The 19,446-nt window shown below is 34.8% G+C and overlaps 2 protein-coding genes across 2 annotated transcripts; both read right to left on the bottom strand.

The window, feature by feature from the left end:
• Window positions 1–1,429: 1,429 nt before the first annotated feature.
• BDB00DRAFT_774061 (uncharacterized protein) lies at window positions 1,430–1,723 on the bottom strand (the record flags this gene model as incomplete). Its single annotated transcript, XM_053120130.1, has 1 exon — window positions 1,430–1,723. A coding segment is annotated over one exon (294 nt), but the record flags the coding sequence as incomplete, so codon positions are not given.
• Window positions 1,724–1,824: 101 nt separating this feature from the next.
• Window positions 1,825–2,407, bottom strand: BDB00DRAFT_792491 (uncharacterized protein; the record flags this gene model as incomplete). Its single annotated transcript, XM_053121124.1, has 2 exons — window positions 1,825–1,928; window positions 2,002–2,407. The coding sequence occupies 2 exons, from the start codon at window positions 2,405–2,407 to the stop codon at window positions 1,825–1,827; spliced, it is 510 nt and encodes a 169-aa protein (XP_052973935.1).
• Between the last annotated feature and the right edge of the window lie 17,039 nt (window positions 2,408–19,446).

Genomic DNA, 19,446 nt, shown 5'->3' with positions numbered 1-19,446 from the left:
TAAAATGAGGCACAGCAGTTGTATTGATACAGCACTGAGTCAGGAATTCTGAAGTGTTCAGTGCTGTGATGAGTTTAGTGTGACTTGACGCCAGACCAAGCAAATATAGAGCCCAGCCATATATCCATTGAGTGTACCTTATGCCTTATGGACAGCAAAGAAGGATTCAGGAGTGTGGTGTCTGTTTACTCAGACATCACCCCACCACAATCAGCTATAAAGGCTTCCAGTTAACCCCTCAACTTCTCAAGAATTTACCTCTCATCAGCACTACTGTTCTACACACAATAGTTCATCTTGCTTCATCCACCGTTGCCTCAATATTTCCCCCACATCTCAATTGTTGCATCATCTTTGATTAGATGCTATTGAAGCAGTACTAGGACCAGTGCTACACCGAACTTAAATCACTCTATTTTACTACTACTAATAGAGTGATAAGAGTAGGCATATATATAGGGGATGGTAGAAAACAGAATAAAACAGCTTATCCATACTATGCTTAGAGATAGATAGTAATTACAACAACTGCTTAGCAGTGAGATAGGGATATATAGTATTGACGAAACTAATTGAAGATAAAGACATTGATTACTTAAGCTGAAGCTACAGCATTTTGCGTTTAAAACTATAAAATTTTCAGGGGGTGTAATATAGAGATGAACACCGGTGCGAAATACTGTATTTGATTGGTTGGAGAATAGAAATGATTCATGATAAACAGACTCTCCCTGGTGAGAAATTAAGGGTGTCTAATGGGTCACTTCCTTTTTTTCTATGGGTGATAGATGCTGTCTAAGAACGCATCAGGCTTATTTTCATAGTATTAATCAATCTTATATTCATTTCATTAAACACAGGTTTTGCCTCACAGCTAACTTCCTTTTCCCCATAGGCGACGGAGGGCATTCAACAGTGCACCATGTTTGCTTCCCCGACACCAATCGAGCTTTTTCATCTATAACAACAAGACATTCAATAAACAGTGTGACATATTCCACTAGTACGCAGCCAATTTTTAGAGCTTCAAAATCTATTTTGTGACAAGGCTTTCTGAATCTACAGTGGATCAATTCCTTCCTACATCTCATTCTTTTTTTTTCGTCCAATAGATAAACTCGCATAGCTGGCCATACCAGCTGTACTGCCATAGTTCAAGCGTAAAGACTGAAAAGCGAGTGCGTTTTTGCCATAGGTATCTAGACTCTTCAAAGGGCATCATTTTTTACTTGAATATAATATTTCTTAGCACAGAGAAAAAAAAGTTTGACATTAGTATAACTAGTGTAGAAGGACAGGTGCATAGTGAAAGAGTGGAATGGAAAAAAATAAGTTGACATAGGTACGACTAGCGTGCATGAAGAAAGAAGTGGAAAAGGAGGGCATAAAAAAGGAGTGTAATGGGTACAGAAAAAACATAATAGCATTCCTACTGGATTTGCTCTTTTGCTAAGCAGCGATCGATATACGACTTGGCTTTGCTCACCCAACGAATACATTCTGCAGCTGTGATCGTCTCCGCGGCTTCCTTAATATGGCTTGCCAAGCTATCTTCATCCGTCAAAGGCGTTCGTCGTATGCGCGATTGGATGGCCTCCCAACATGGATGGCACGGGTCAAGGAATGTAGAATTGTTGGGCATGTAAAGTGGGAAATGGCCTGCATTCCGTACCGCGTTCACAAACGGCCTTTCCCGGAACAAGTGTCTGTTTGCCATGACAACACCGCATCGAAACTCGCCTTGACTGATGGTTTTAACAACCTCACTGGCAAACTGGATTAAGTGGTCTGGAGCAGTGCCTTTTGCCTTGCCGACCTTCTCTATCAGTCGCTGGTGGTGGTGTAGGGAGGGACTGGTGGTAGTACAAGCGTGAATGCAACTGTTTGCTGGATTTGCTCCTTGACAGTTTTTTGACTAATTTTTAAACCTTTTAAATTTGTAGTATTAGTATGATAAAACGAGTATTCAAGTCATATTGCATGTTGTAATAAATAGCTCACCTTCTAGTTGCTGGCACAGATCATCCTGCGCATCCTTGACTTTTACGACGTTCGCATTTTGGTCAGCTACGCTTTTGACGTAGAGATCCACGATTTGCCTTTGTTCGTCGGTGAGGTCGATCTTGCGCGGTCTCTTTATCTGGTTCTTGGCCTTATAACCTGGAGTCACACTGCTGTCTTCTTTGTGTTGCTTGTACAACTGATGGGCGCGCGAATTACTGATGTTGGTCAATTTGGCTGCTTTTCGCACGGACAGCTTCTTATACTCTACCAAACCGATCATCTTTGCCACCTGATGAGGAGTATACTTGATCAACGTCCACACGTGGTCAGCCGGTGCAATAGGTTCGAACGTTAAATCGTAGTCATCGCTATTATCGCTGCGTGAGATGTCGTCAACAGCCATGGTGTTTTGGCCATTGCCATTGGTGCAGTCAATATCAATAGCAATATTTTGTGCATCATCACTAGAGGTCTAGGTAGTAGCACTGGTTTTGCACAGATAGGTGTTTTTGGTGACTTCGTAGTAGTAGTAGAAAGTGGTAGAGATCATGTTCAATGGAATGGGATGCTGTTGATAGATTGTCTTACTAAATCAATAAAATCTACTGCGTTTATATATGTTCTGGAAATGTGTTTGCATATACATCATGAATATTGTGCTCATATAGCGCATCTATCATTGAGATCTACATATTGATAGAGTGTCCATGCTCTACTGTACAGCTTGATACCACGGTTTTACATCACAAAGTCTACGATTATAGTAAGCACATTATTCCATACAAAAAAAAGAATTAAACAAGTTTTGGCAACAGATATTAAGTGTAGATTTATTAAAAACTAAAATTACGTAGATAGGATAAATGTAAATTTTGAAATCGAACAGAAATAGCTGCATCGCTGTCATACTCTAGGAAATTTTGTTGTTGTTAGTGCCGATATTGCTGCTCAAGCTCCAAAAGGAACCTGTGCCATCTGTGCTATATCTAAGGCACTGTGGCTGTGGACACTTTAATGTATTCGGCTATGCTTTTCATTGTGTGCCCAGCCTGATACAAATGTATCATTGTCCCCCTTTCTTTCAAAGAGATTACCCTGCAACGGCAGTAGGGAGTACCTAGGGGGGCTTGTTGCCTTTCTGGTAGGCGGCCTGTGTAGTTGAACCTTCGGCAGGTATCCCAATCATCGAGAACACCTGGGTTGTCCCACATATACTCCTCATAGAGCTCTAGGTATCCTTATTAATAAATGCAGTTAATATCACCTGGCTAATTAGAGTAATAACAAAAGTATATGTAGCGCTACAATCATACTCTGCATAGTTGGGTCGTTCAATATGCGTTCCCTGATACATTTACTGGTTACTTGACGGTAGGTAATGACGAAAAGTATGTTTATGATATATAGCGACAAAGAAATAAGCGTATAGATAATGTAAAACATATAATGGGCTTGAATGATCAAATTTGCCGAATTTTTACATCGAAATTGCATGAGACACAGCAGGATTTCTTAATGCGAGGTTCCTTAATATTTTGCGGACTGACGATGTGACATCAGAAACAGCGCTAACAGATACTCTGTACTACTAATGAGAAGCTTACAAGGGCATTGTCTGTATGATGCTACATATAGTTGTGCCTCATACTGTGCATAGGAGAGATCGATGATTTCGTCAAAAGGAAATTGGATAGCAGATAGTATAACAAAAAAAATATAATAGGTATGTAGTTATGTAAAAATGTTATCTGAAATCATATTAAACTATATGCAGTAAATACTCGTCGCATGGTCGATCTATCTGTTATGATCGATAAAGAAGTTTTCTGGTTATGTACGTTCTCCTTGAATGGTGGCTACTGTATTGGCATCAGTCGAATATGAAGTTGGTTTTGTTATCTATGATACAGCAGCGAATGTATTGAAGCACTATCTAATTTAATATTATTGAGCTTAAAATAGCTATTAGGTCGGAAAGATACATGCAACCATAGTCTTCTGTTACTATAACATGCTGTCAAAACGAATTACAGCATCAAAGCTCCATGTGGTACTCTGTTGTGTGCTACGAAACAAATCAGGGAAGTAGATCGTATAGAAAACTCCATGGAGCCCAAAAAACATTGAGCTAATCTAAAAGGGGCTAAATGGAGTAAGAATAGCTATAGAATGAGCGAGCATAACGTTGAATGAATGCAAAAAACATGACGAATGAATAGATATAACGAATAACCATAATAATAGAAGCATACATGATCGATGGAACAAGCATCATAATAGTAGTAGAGCGAATGTAGTAAGCAAATCAAACAAATAAAACGAATGTGGCAAGCAAATCTAACGGATGAAACGAACGTGGCAAGCAAATCTAACGAATGAAACGAACGTGGCAAGCAAATCTAACAAATGAAACGAATGTGGTGAGCAAATCTAACAAATGAAACGAACGTGGCAAGCAAATCTAACAAATGAAACGAACGTGGCAAGCAAATCTAACGAATGAAACGAACGTGGCAAGCAAATCTAATAAATGAAACGACCGTAGAGAGCAAATCTAACAAATGAAACAACTGTGGCAAGCAAATCTAACGAATGAAACGAACGTGGCAAGCAAATCTAACAAATGAAACGACCGTGGCGAGCAAATCTAACAAATGAAATGAATGTGGCAAGCAAATCTAACAAATGAAACGAATGTGGCGAGCGAATCTAACAAATTAAATGATCATGGCAAGCAAGCATTACAAAATATAACATACACAGGGGGCAAACATAGCTAATGAAACGCAATAGTAAAAGGAGAGAATGAAGCTAACAAATGCAATAAAGTGTTTAGCAAATAATTAAAAAGCGAAATGAACAGAACGAATGCGTGATCCAATATATTAAACGAGTGAGCACATATATCAAAACGAATGCAACAGATAGTCTGTACAGATAGTCTATTTTAGGAAAAGAATGAACTTAACTAACAGATGTATGAACCATTCGTACAGAGCGAATAAATTAATAAAACGAAATCATTGATCCGACAAACATAATGCATAAATGGTGCGCCATGCAAAGATTATAACACGCCATTATATGTATACTAGCAGAAAATCTATTATGCAAACGATTCAAATCTCCTTTACAGGAGCAGGACTATCGTTTTGCACGGAGAAATTAACCTAAAAGGGAAACAAAAAAAATGAACAGAACAGAGAGAGAAGAATAATCTTCTTAAATAGATACACATATCGAAATAAATCGCCATATTGGACGTACTGGCATATAAAATTATAGTTCAAATGCATTCTAAGCAAACTACATAATAGCCATACAGTTGCACAGAGCGAACTGGCACAGAAAGAACACATACAAGAAAGGAGAAGTGAACAGTCCACTAGTGACTGACATTTGCCAAAAGAAAGGTATACTGATGACAAGAGAGTAATAAATAGAATCTGCTCAACGAGCATATCAATCGTACGTAAATGGTTTTCGAGATGCAATAGCACGCGTGTATCAAATCATGAAAATCTTAAGGTAACAAAAACAGTATGGCATAGACAGTGTATGTAGCAAATCTATCACCCCCTTTTTCATACCATCTGAGCAACCCCTTTGATTGATGATCTGTTTAAATTTTATGGCTTCCATCTTAATCTTATTCATAATGATGTACATATCTCTTTTATCCATAGTTGTAAAAGTCTTCCAGAAATTTTTAGACTCATATTTAACGACCATGTCTGTGCGCATGTAGCACTTGCAGCACAACGCTGCTTGCGCCACCCATGTATATAATTGTGATCAATACCTATATACTATTTATGATTTTCCCTCTATCAAATACGCTGTTGTATTTTTAGATTGAGTGTGTATGTGTTCTAATTAGGGGTCGCAATTGGATAGGTCGGGTCGGGTCAAGGGTCTGACCTGTTGACCTATGGGTCAAGAAAACACTGACCCAATTCGACCTGTTCAACCCGATGGGTCAAAACTCAGGTTGACGGGTCACTACTGATTTTGATTTGGTGACAAAGGAGGTGTCAATCAACCTGAGCTTGAGCACTGGAAGTACAAAACTACATGTATACACAGCTCTCTAAGATGATGGCACGCAAATTCCTAGCAGTGCTAGCAATATCTACGTTTTGTGTGATTATTCTTAGAGGTAAAGGGGTTTGTGCCATAACAAAAGAAATCGTTTGCGCTCACATGCATTAAAGAAAGCATAATGGTTAAATATCGACTTCCTTTAAATGCCCCTAATCCTTTTCCCTTTTCTTTTCATTTCTTCCTTCTTCTTTCATTTCTCTTTTCTTAATTTCTTCTATGTCTTTTGTCAAATCTCGTCTCTCACTGCCACTCTTTATTGTCTATTCTCATTGTACTATTGCTACTTTTTTACTACTATTACATATATTGCTTATAGCTTACTTATCTTACACTTTTGAATATAAAATATGATCCCACAATGAAAGAGAATATAAGTACGTTTTATGTTACAGTTCTATAGCAGACATATTGACAACTACATCCTATAATATAATGATGCTTCCCAACAAGAAGATTGACTACTTGAATACAAGTACCTCATAGATATCATATTTATACACGGGTCACAAGAGGTCAACGGGTTGGGTCAAGGGTTAGACTGGTTGACCTGTGGGTCAGAAAAGCATCAACCCGACCTGTTGACCCGTCCTCAACCTGCGGGTCGGTTTTGACCCACGGGTCAGATTGCAACCCCTAGTCAGTATTATTGGCGCTATGTCAAGCAAAGGCATTATATTGCTTTCAAGGTATGCACCACCAGAAGAATACAAGCAAACGACACCAGAGTCATCTCGTAAACGGAAAAGAACGGCCCATGGTACAACACGCAATCATTATTTGGATTTCATTAACGATTTAGTAGACATTCTGGAGGAGTTGGGCTTTCGAAACATGTGCCTAGTTATAGACAATGCAAGGATCCACAAGTGGGACAAGATCGAAGAAGCAATCAAAAGAGGTGGCCATCGCATAATTTTTGTCCCTATATATTTACCATTTTACCATTTTTAAATCCCATCAAAGAATGCTGGTCAAAGATCAAGGGCCATGTTACAAAAAAACCGCTGAGAACTGAAGATGACCTTATTGGACGAATCGAAAAAGCAGCATTTACAGTGACCGAAACTGATTGCCAACACTGAGTCGATCACTCGCAATCCTACTTTCCTGCATGCCTAGCAAAGCAGCCTATTATATAGGTATAGCCCTGATTTTAGCTCTCTTCCTTTTACTACTTTTACTGTAATACCAATACATTTCACCCTCTAGATTATATAAAACACGTTTTGGAACAGTATAATTATGTCGTTAGAAACAATAGTGTAGCTAGACATGGACATTGGTTACAGTAAATCATGTTCATATTATCACTCTTCTGCTGTAGCAAAGTTGATTCTACATATAAATCAGAGATCCTCACTCTCAGACTTCCTATCTTTCTTCCACATAATAAATTCACTACTCAAAGGTGCTACATACAGCACGCCTGCTTCGGGAAGCTTCGTACTAAAAGTGATTTTAACTTGCTACAATGTTCGAGTAGGCCATACCAGGGAAAAATGATCTGTCCACCTATTAGAACATTTTGTACAGTGTGCAGTTGTTACAGAGCATTCACTCCCACCAGCTAATGAATAAATTCTATGATGAAATGCATCAGGTCATATACATCGCTTGTGCACTTGCTAAAATTTTCAGTCTTCACGCTTGAACTATAGCAGTACAGCTGGTATGGCCAGCAATGCGAGTTTACCTGTTGAACGAAAAAAAAAGAATGAGATGTAGGAAGGAATTGATCCACTGTAGATTCAGAAAGCCTTGTCACAAAATAGATTTTGAAGCTCTAAAAATTGGCTGCGTACTAGTGGAACATGTCACGCTGTTTATTGAATATCTTGTTGTTATGGATGAAAAAGCTCCATTGGTGTTGGGGAAGCAAGTGTGGTGCGCTGTTGAATGCCCTCTGTCGCCCACGGGGAAAAGGAAGTTAGCCGTGAGGTAAGACCTCTGTTTAATGAAATTTTGTTGTGATGAATATAAGATTGATTCATACTATGAGAATAAGCCTGATGCGTTTTTAGACAGCATCCATCGCCTGTGGAAAAAAAGGAAGTGAGCCATTAGACGCCCTTAATTTCTCACCAGAGAGAGTCTGTTTATCACGAATCATTTCTATTCTCCAACCAATCAAATACAGTATTTCACACCGGTTTTCATCTCTATATTACACCCCCTAGAAATTTATAGTTTCAAACACAAAACGCTGTAATGTGGAATAAAGCACATCTTTTTCTCAGTCCAGACTTTTGGGAGTTTTAAAAGGACTGTTCATAGAGTGAATAGCTCATCCTTACTTTAGGTTTCTTTTGTTCTTTTCTTTTTAGGATTCCCCTTTCACTTATATTAGAGATGTCTGTGGCTTAATAATTACAAGAATCTCTATGGGAGATTATGCATCCTTTTAACACTCAGTACTAGTATATAAATAAGATATCCTTTATAGGTAAACAGTAGCTTCTCACTTCTTTTCCTTTTAGCATATATTGAATAAGGTCTTGGCTCAATGTATAAGAAACAGATAACTCTTGTATATGAAGTGGATAGAAGTGAATGTTAATAGATCATGAAGAGTATACTAATAGTTGTTAGATTTTATTTTATTTATTAGTTAGATGAAATTTATTAGTAGATATTTTTTTATTAGTAGAGAATATTTTATATTTAAAAAAGATAAAAATTGAATTTTTATTTTTTATATTGAGTATGTCTCAGAATATATACATAAATATTTATTGTAAAAGTTTGATATTTCTCTAAGGTTATAAAGTTTTTCCGATTGCTTATTTAAGTTAAAAGACTGATATATACATTCTCATAAATATAAAAATGATTGATATAGATAATCTAATTAATCTTGAAATAAATAATATTATTATTAATCATTAGTCTTTTTAAATAAATACTGGCTAATAATCAACTATAAATATAGACATAGAACTGAATTAAAACATATTAAGTTTATCAATAAAATTAAAGGGATATTAATAGATAAATTAGGATATGTTTCTGTATTTTATTTTTTAATAATATTATATAGTAATAAAGAATATCCCGGGCCTTATTTCAGAATTGAAAGAGGTTTATTCTTATTATTTTAGTTAGTTAGTGGTATATCTGGCAAAGAAGAGATAGATAAATATTTACCGCAAAGTACATTCTATATATTTTTATAAAAAATTTTGGGCCGATGCTAAAAATTATGAAAGAGTTGAAAAAATTGTAGATGATACTCTCAAAAATATATTTTCAAGTATTAAATTAAGAATATTATCAGTAAGAAAAAAAATCCAAATCTATTTAAACATGTTACTTTAGTATTAAATGGTAATGACTCATGTATAAATCATACAGATATAAAAATAGATCATAGTAGATTATATTCATATAAATTGAAGAAAAGTGTATTAAAAAGACAAATTGTATCTGATACTAGTTATATGATAACTCATATATCTAAAAGTAGGTTTTGTGTAGATTGTAACGATGGTTCTATATTTTTAGAAACAAAATTATATAGAAAAATAACTACTAGTGATACAATAGCACTTGATGGTGGATATACTTTATTTATAAATCAATCTTTAGAAAGTGCTAATAAAAAAGGATTTAAATTTAATAATAATAACTTTGTATAACCAATTAGAAAAAATATTATTGACAATTGATCTAAACATTTTAATAAGACATTTGGCAGTTTTAGATCTATAATAGAAACACAATTTTCAATGATTAGAAGTAAATTTAAAAGATTCAATAATAGTAAAACAGTTACAAAAATAGCAAAGGCAGACCATTATAATCTACAATTTAAAGTTGCTTGCTTACTAAAAAATATAAATCATTTTGTAAAATTATTTAATATACCTATCTTACCACATCATAAACTATGGTCTAATAATAACTTTGAATTTCGTATTGAAAGAAAATTAATTGAAATAGTAGTTCGTAATGAGATAGAAAATAAAAAGAAATTAAACGAAATGATGGATTACAAGATAATATTCTTAATTTAGATATTGAACAAAATAATGAAATAATTGTCGATGATTATTCAACAGATAAAGAAGAAACTAATCAAACTGATATAAATGTGATTCATAAAAAAATGATTAAGGAAAAAAATAGAAAATAGGAGCAAAAACTACTAAAACATATAATACGTATAAAATAGAATCAATTCAAGGACATGAAATAAAGAATAAGATTATGAAATTCAATGTAAAATGGAAAGACTATCCTGAAAGTGATAATAGCTGGCTTACCATGGATAAATTCAATCAAAAAAATTTACTTTCTAAATATTTACATGAAAAATTATCTTAGTTTATTATAAATGACTATATATTATAGCTATAATTATATATAAGTAGTTGCAATACTATTTAATTAAAATGTAATTTCTATAAAATTTAGGAGAAAATATGACAATAAGACCTTAACAATAAATTTTTTTTTCTTTCTAGCAATAAGGAAAATTACTATATAAGGAGTAAAATTAAAGATTCTATAAACAATTTACAGTTTTAAAAAAAAACCATTTTCTTTTCTTTTTTTAAAAAATCTCATCTTAATATTTGTTACTAAGTAATAAACTTTCAAAAATAAAAGATATTTTTTATTTTTAAAATACCTGTCTGAAATAGGAATTTATTTTGATCAGATGATCAAAATGTAATTACCATATATGATAATTACTATACAAGGAATTAAAAAAGTTTGAAGTAATTCAAACATTTTTATTTATTCTAAAAATGACATTATCTTTTTTAAAAATAGGTTATCCTATATTCTCTACTTTATCTATAATATTATATTATTACTCTATTATTAATTATTAATAATATAAGAAGTTATAATATCCTTTCTACTATATTGCTATTAGTATACCATCATAAATAGAATATAGTTTTCCACAAACCTCTCTTCCCTACTTAAATTGTTTTATTATCTATTATACTCTTTTGTATTGTTGTTCAGTGTTTTACTAGTATATGCTGGTTACTCTCTTATTGGTACCCTAAATTCATGCATATGATCTGAAGATTAATTTAGATATTGGTAATAGTATGACATCTGTTCTGTGAGTGTCAGCAATTAGCTGAGCTGTCAGATTCAAATCAGAAGAATTATCATACCATTCTCATATAGAAAAGAATCTATAACTCACAGAAAAGGAAACTCCACCCATTCTATATAATTCCACCCACACATAGAGAGTGAGAGAGAGGGATATCTGTACAATCTAGGTACCTCCCATCTATCTTATGACTATGTAATCATACAAAGTTCCAACCATGACCAATACAAATACAATATCTGAAGTTATACTAGTCCAAATTTTGTAGCTCAGTGACGCATAATCAATGAGAAATTAGTATTTGAAACAGGGACTTTGAATTTCTTTTTTGTCTTTGAAATCTTGAAATAAAAAGTAAACCTCATAAATGCCATTTAGCTAAAGCTATCCACCATGGGGGTAGGATGAATTAAAATGAGTTATCATGAGTTAATATGTGTTAAAGATAACTCATATGAGTTATAACATTTTATTTTGAGTTGAAATATGCTACAGAATTTGGAAAGAAAATTAAGAAAGATTTTTAAAAAGTTATATTTTATTTGAATTTGGTAAATCTTATTAATAATTTAATTTGAGTTATAATATATTAAAGTAAGTCTAGTAAAGAGAACTAGCTAATCAATGTAAAGTACAATTATTTGGCTATCTTCCTTAATCTTGAACCTCTCCATGCTCCACTTTTCCAATGTCTATACCTGCATAGATGTAATATACATGATTTTGATATAGTATTGACTGTATCATGCCAGCAAAATTATCTACATACTCGGCATCTGTGACATAGAATCTTATGCCAGTACGTGCTGTTCTATATGATACCCAAGCACCATTTGTCCTGATTCCTTTAATTACCTTCAGTAGGCATAATATTGTAACATCATTTATTTTATCAAAATTTGGTTTCTAATGTATTCTTTCCACTAACACATACAACAAAGTATGCTTTAAAATTACCTTAATAAGAATAAGTAAAGAACAGGATGGCTTCACCAAAGAAGTGTCTCTAAACTGGCAGAGCTTCAGCATCAGGATCATTAGAATGATAGTCCATAATAATTTGTAAAATGACGAAATGTGTTAGCTTTGAAGTATGTGCGTTCATATAATGCAAACAGTCATATAAATTGGTATTGTTGAACAACTTTGATCCAATAGTAATCAAATTTGAATCAATGCTTGTAATGTTTGTTGCAGTTAGTCATGACTAGTATCTGCACAGATAATATAAAAGATTCGGATTCGATACATTATTTAGAGATATAATAAATTTTATGTGTTTAAATCATATTTTTTAAATTTCATTTTAAAATTAATTTAAAAATAACCACTATATTTTATCTTATATAACCATCTTCTTTCTTCTTTCTTCCAGTCTCGTCAAAGATGAAACAAAAAACAAAGTTTTTTCTATAAGCAAAGCAAATCTAAGTATAAAATCTTGAGGTCCACCAAAGTCCACCTGGGTCCACCATTTTTTGAAATCCTGATAGCAGGACCACAGTGATATCCAGCGATATCATTGGTTATACCGAATGATATCTGCGAATATCAATTGTTGGGGACCGTTTTTATAAGTAGAGCCGTGGACCTGCTTGTTATTAATAAAAGAAGAGCTTGGTATCTTTAGAATAATTACAGAAAACCTTCAAAATGCTTTAAATGAACCGGGCATTGATTCCATGTATTCAAGGAAAGGTTAATGTCATCCGAGATTGCAGAATAAGTTTTTTAAATCGTGCTGTTCTTAATGAATGAGCTGCTCTAGATCGTGTAATTTGTATCATGCTAGCTACATACAGCAACTGTACCACTCAAAGAGCCTACATTTTAGTGATCTCTCCAATACTTTCAATGTTAGATGACAGTGATATGGATGCCATGGTGTTAGCAAAACTACTACACTCTAACATACACATAGATCCAACATCAGTGTCTACACTTCAGACTAACGCTATCTTTCTTCTGTCTCGTCAGGTACCTTGTTGATAGCTTTCAAAAAGCATTAGTATAGATGGCACATTGATTCAATGGATTGGACGGTATACGCTGTTCTATCTATGCTTGAGATATTAACAATGTTTTCTCTCCTTTCCTGTACTTTGAACATGTAACAGACACTAGGTAGAGATAGTTAGTGTTGTGTAGGAACATGTCATATCTTGTTCCTTTCTTTGCCTGACTGATGAATAGCAGCAACTTATTACTGCTATTGCAACGATTATAAAGCCACTTTGTAACCACTATCGACCGATGAACTAACTATAAGCAGTTCTAATGACTATCCTTCCTTGATAACTGCTCAAGATTTATGTATTCACAATGCATTTTGACAGCGGAAGGCGCGAAAAACCAGCGCAACATCTGCAGCAGTACGAACATTTTTGGAGAGAAAAACTAATCTACATCGCCTTCATTTAAACAACATATTTCTGTTCCCAGTAATACATTATCGCCATGCTGCTAACCATGTATCGTTTGTGGTATACTGTACACAGTCGTCTCGAGTGTCCATTATTAAATTACTATAATTAGAGCCATATCCAGTACTGCGTGTATATATATAATCTAATTCCTACATCTTAAGCTCTGCATCAAGTGCAACTAATTTATCAAATGCATTTCATCATGCTTCAGAAAACGTACTATAATAAGCATTCCCTATTCCAAACCATTGACAATCATTTTTAGGACAGGCCTCGTGAGCCCACGAAACAAAAGTTATATATTCTTTGAAAAAAAAAAGGGCCAAACAAGGCCACGAAACAAGCAAAAGTTAAAAAGAAAAAAAAAGCGAGGCAAAAACCATCATGGCCAACAGACCACAACATGAAAGTAATACAATAAAAAAAATATGGCCAAGTAAGGCCAATGTTAGAAAGTTGAAAAAAAGCGTGTCAAAGGGAAAGCTAGCGAGTGAAAAAAAGAAAAAGATGGTGAAATGAATATACAAAAAGTTTAAAGTGTATCAAAAAAACATAAGTCTTTTGATAGTGAATCTAATGAGGTAATGCCGACAGCGAGATAGTGTCTATGTATAGTGTCCAACGCTTCTGGTACTCTTTCTTGCATTCCTTTTCTTTCGATATAATCTTGAACTTTCCGAATAATCGCTCGTCTTCTACGAAACCATTTGCCGTCTGAATCACTTTTTCGCCATGCAGTTTTGTACACTTCTTCCATTCTAATCATAGACATGCCGCCATTCCAACCGTCAAACCATTCAGTCCATAATTGTGGGATTGTTTGGACGTTTGTGCGGTTCATGGATGGATATATGGGCTGTTGTTGTTGGGGTGATGTTGATGGTGATGAGTGGTGCTGATGCTGCTGACGATGATGATGACGATGTTGCTGCTGGTGCTGCTGACGACGACGACGAAGATGATGATGGCGCTGGTGCTGCTGATGGCAGTGCCACAGTTGCTGTCATGGTGGATGGGAGGGAGGAGGACGAGGACGGGAGCGAAACCGAGCCCCAACCTTCCTGCTGCTGTTGTTGTTGCTGATCTTGTTGTTGTTGCTGCTGCTGACCTGCCAAGTTGAGTGTGACGCTCAAGGACGCTTGTCCGCTGGCAATGCGGTCCCAATGCTGTACAATATCTCCTATACGACTCATGTTTGGTGCAAGCTGCGCAAGTGCTTCCAGAGTGGGTATGGCGTTAGAGAAAGATTGTACGATGCGATTGGTGTCTTGTTGCTGAGCAGTGATTTGTTGTTGTATTTGTTGTTGCAAGATGGCAAGTCTATTTTCAATGATCGGCACGGCACGTTGAAGTAACAGATCAGTGGGCTCTTCGTTGTTTTCAAGTGCATGATTCAAGTTATTTTTAAAAGGATAATTAGTATATAAACGAAAGACTGTAGTCCACCAGCACATACTGTTCAAATTCAAGATACAAAGGATCACGGAACAAAGGATCTTGCCACAAATGATGACCTGGACAGCGCTTTTTCATCAAAACCGAATCTTGCAAAAATACAACACGCAACTGCACAAGAAGACGCAAAAACGAATCAGCCGCGCACGAGTCCTCCACTTGTTTGGCATCCAGCAACGCCCGCCACCGATCGACTTCAGGAAAAACCTTCTTGCAAAGCTCAAGGGGTGGTGTAACAGCAGCACGAGGTAAGTAGAATTGGCCAGCCTCTCTAGCGAATCCTGCCATGGTCCACAAGATATCACGAGGCAAATTGGTTAGATAACTGGTCGATAAAGCAGAATTATTCCAACGACCTAATCGCCGGATAGACTCTTCGCTCGTTCCAGATATCTCTGCCATGCGTGCTGACGAACCCCTCATAGCGTGAGTGACCGCTTTACTGTGAATGCCGACTGACTTGAATGCTTCTAAAATACACTCGCGATGACGATCATACGTAATGGACTGCGTGTTGCGATCTCTGCCTCTGATGAGCTTGATGTCGAACCAATCTCGATTGCTTTGGAAACAAGGGAATGCCTCACCAGCAACGTGCCACTGATGAAAGAGATAAAAAGAAAGCATCATCAAAGGACAGATAACAACATTGGCGTTACGCATCGCAGCAGCAAACTCCACACGGCCCTCTTGGTTTGTTTTTCCTTGCTTAAGCACCATCACCAACGCATGACATTCAGTGACACCCTCGTGCTCAAGAAGCAACGTTTGTAGATCGGCAAGTTCCATCATACGAACGCTTTCGCCCCGTAGAAGTCCATAGTGTTGCAGAAGAAAAGCAGTGCAATTTCGCAGTCCTTGTTGCTTGTTGGTGGCCAGAAAATGATCTACAATACGCTCCATCTCAGCTGATGTCGAATAACCATCTGCTGTCGTACGCATGCCTCTGTCTTCGTAGTTTTGTCGACTAAGCTCGTTTTCCACACGTTTCAAATGATCAACTAGTGCATGAACAAGCGGACCACGCGGATGCGGACGATTGAAGCAAGGGTCTGTTTCGGCTTGTTCAAAATAGAGATTGACAATGGAAGTAATGTATTGTTTAACGGTAGCAAGCTTGACTTTGGGGGCGGGGGCATCAGGCGCAACAGGTTGCTCAACGGTATAACCCAGAGCATCGCGTACAGGTAGAGCAGCAGATGATGATGACGACGATGATGGCAAGATGGTGGTGACGGGCGAGAGAACAGCAGCAGACGAGGATGATGGCATGACGGCGGTGGCGGGCGAGAGAACAGCAGCAGACGAGGATGATGGCATGATGGCGGTGGCGGGCGAGAGAACAACAGCAGCAGGCGAGGATGATGGCATGGTGGTGGTGGTGGTACGCATGGCAGGAGCGGGTGACGAGGCGGGCAACAGCACAGAATTCTCTGGCTCTTTTCTCTTTCTTCCAGGTTTACACTTCTCTCTGAAGACGACCTAAAAAGAACACGATTGTAAGACATGCGTACATATATAGATTGCGAACAGATATGTTGCTAACCTCTTCCACAAGAAAAAGATGAAGCTTTCTGTCGTCGATCAACTGGTTAGTGTGATCATTTGGACAGCGTCTTCGGCACCACTCGAGAAATTCTTCCTGCCTGGGAGAATACGATCTAACTGTATTCTGCGGACGACTTCCTCGTGCTTGTTCGTATGTAGCTCGGGCAGCCGATTCAGCAGCAGCTTGATACTCCATTTGCGAGCTCATGGAAGAAGTATACTATGGTAGAGGGGGAGGGACAGGGAGAGAAAGAGGACGTAGTGAGGCACCATTACTCGCCACCATACGGCCCGGGCGATTAGCCAAACAGGCAGTGCTTCTCCTAGCGGGAGTAACAGTGCTACTACGACCTCTGCTCATGTTGTTAAGATAGTGAACGATTTAATGAGGAATGGAAATGAGATGAAGGAAACGGAATCTGACAGATGTACCTAACAAAAGAAAAGTGGCGAAGCTTCGAAAATTCTTTTTTTTTTCTAGATATCAAAATTGGGTCCCCGCTATGCTGTGGACCTGAGTCCGGACCCGCACTAAACACAAAATGATATTGCCAAAATATTATATTACCGTTAGAAAAAATACCAGCTGGTATTTTTTATATTAATATTAATTTAGTTAATGTTGAACCTAAAGGTTCTAGAAGAACTTCGTTCTTAGATTCAAATCAAAGATTTGAAGACTAGAAGGAAGAAGAAGAAGACTTATTAATTATAATTAGCAAAAACAAAATAATTAAATCTTAATATTTATCTATTGAAGAAAAGATTTTATATTACTTTTAATTTAATTAAGTTTTTCAATTTGATCTTTAGCTACTACTATTATACATAATAAATTTATATTAAGATTATTAAATAATCATTAAATTTACTTTATTTATCATTCCGAGAGCACACAAATTAAAATTTGTTCTAAAGGCTTTCTCATATAAAATAAATGTAATTTTAATAGTAAATAAAGTAAGGAATAACCAATAATCATTATTTCTAAATTTTATTTTCTGTTTTTTATAGTAAAACTAATCTTCTTACTTATTTTCAAAAATCCATTTTATAATGCATTAATTGCTATTAACAAACAAACATAACAAACAAATATAACAAATAAACAAAAGGAGATGAATATTTATATTATTTATAAAGTCCTTTTTATACTTATTTCTTTATTTAAATAAAAAATTAAGTTTGATTTTTTTAATTTTTAGAGTAGTAGAATTTATAATATCTCGGTATTCTATACTTGATCCAAAGATTCTACTGATTATAATGAGAAGTGTCAACGTCCGTTAGTAAATGGGGTTCATGAAGCTCTAGATCAGTCAGTTCTGTTCTAATAGAGAACATCTTATAATATAGTGATTACAAAATTATTGCATATTTTTTTATTTATAATATTTTTACAAGTTTGGAGTTTTAAATCATACATACAAAAATTTCTTATTTAATACAAAGAACACTGTTTATGAGGCATTTGTAGGCAAATGTTTGGAATGATTACTATCATTCTAGGGTTTAGAATACCGTCTCAATGACTAGCTTCCAATGTCATCGAAAATCAATAATTTTCTCTAACCCCCTAATTATATTGATCATTTTCTATTATTAAAAATAACACTTAATAACTAAATATATAAAATAAATTAGAAATAAGAAAATTAATAAAATATTGAACAGCCTGCAAAATTGAATTTTTATTAATATATAAAAATTACTTTTAAAATGGTTGCTCTCAATAACTATCTTCCCATCAATAATATACAATTACACACAAATCTATACAATGAGATAGATACTTTCATACAGGCAGAATTTGACTATTTTAAAAAAACAATATAATTACAAGGATATAATAGAAAAATAAAAGAATTGTTCTCATCAGACCATTTTCTATATTTTTCTATATATAATGGCTTTTGTACTCATAAGTTTAAACAAGGAAAGAATAATGGGAGATTTTGTGAAAAAAAATTAACAGAAAAGGGTAATAAAAATAAATATTTTTGTAGAAAACATAATCTAGATCATGTTCCTGAAAAGAGGAAGACAATTGAAGTAAAAGGTGAAAATATTATACAACAGATAGATATACAACAGGTAGATAATTTTATTATAAAAAAGAAAAAAAGAAAAAAAAAGATAACCTATAAAGATAGCTATAGGCAATCCTTTCTTCCTTTGCTTTCATGATGTTTCACCTTAAGTATTAAAAATTATATGTGAAGATGATGTTCTAAAACATATTCATTTAACAACTCCTTTTCATTAAGTCTGTTAATATGTAACCAGCTATTATCTATTGATGAATACTTTTTCTATTTTATAAAAAAGACATATTCATTATATTCAACTTTATAGTCAATTATGCTTTCTATTTCATATATTTCATTTTCTATATTTTTAACTTTATTAATATCAATAAGTTTTTTCTTTCCTTTTCCTTTACGTCTTCTTTTCTTTCATTGAACTTAGGAATATCATCTTCACTACTATTTTTATCTTAATTATCATTTTCATTGACTTCATCATCAATATTCATATTATCATCTATATTAAATTTAACAGTTGTTCTTGTAATTTAATCATTTTATCTTTTTTTAATGCAGCTTTACTTGAACTACTAATAATGATATCAATTAATTTAGCTTCAAATGGAAATTCAAAATCATCTGATTCCCATAGCTTATGATGTGCTTGTGTATTCATATTAAACTTATCACAAAATTTCTTTATATTTTTTAATAAACAAGCAATACAAGACTGAAGGTTATAGAATATTATATTACTCATTTTTACTATAGATTTATTATTATTAAATCTAATATATTTACTACT

The sequence above is a fragment of the Zychaea mexicana genome (assembly GCF_025766255.1).
Source record: "Zychaea mexicana strain RSA 1403 chromosome Unknown BDB00scaffold_131, whole genome shotgun sequence".
Classification (NCBI taxonomy): domain Eukaryota; kingdom Fungi; phylum Mucoromycota; class Mucoromycetes; order Mucorales; family Lichtheimiaceae; genus Zychaea; species Zychaea mexicana.
This window is presented reverse-complemented; position numbering and strand designations above follow the sequence as displayed.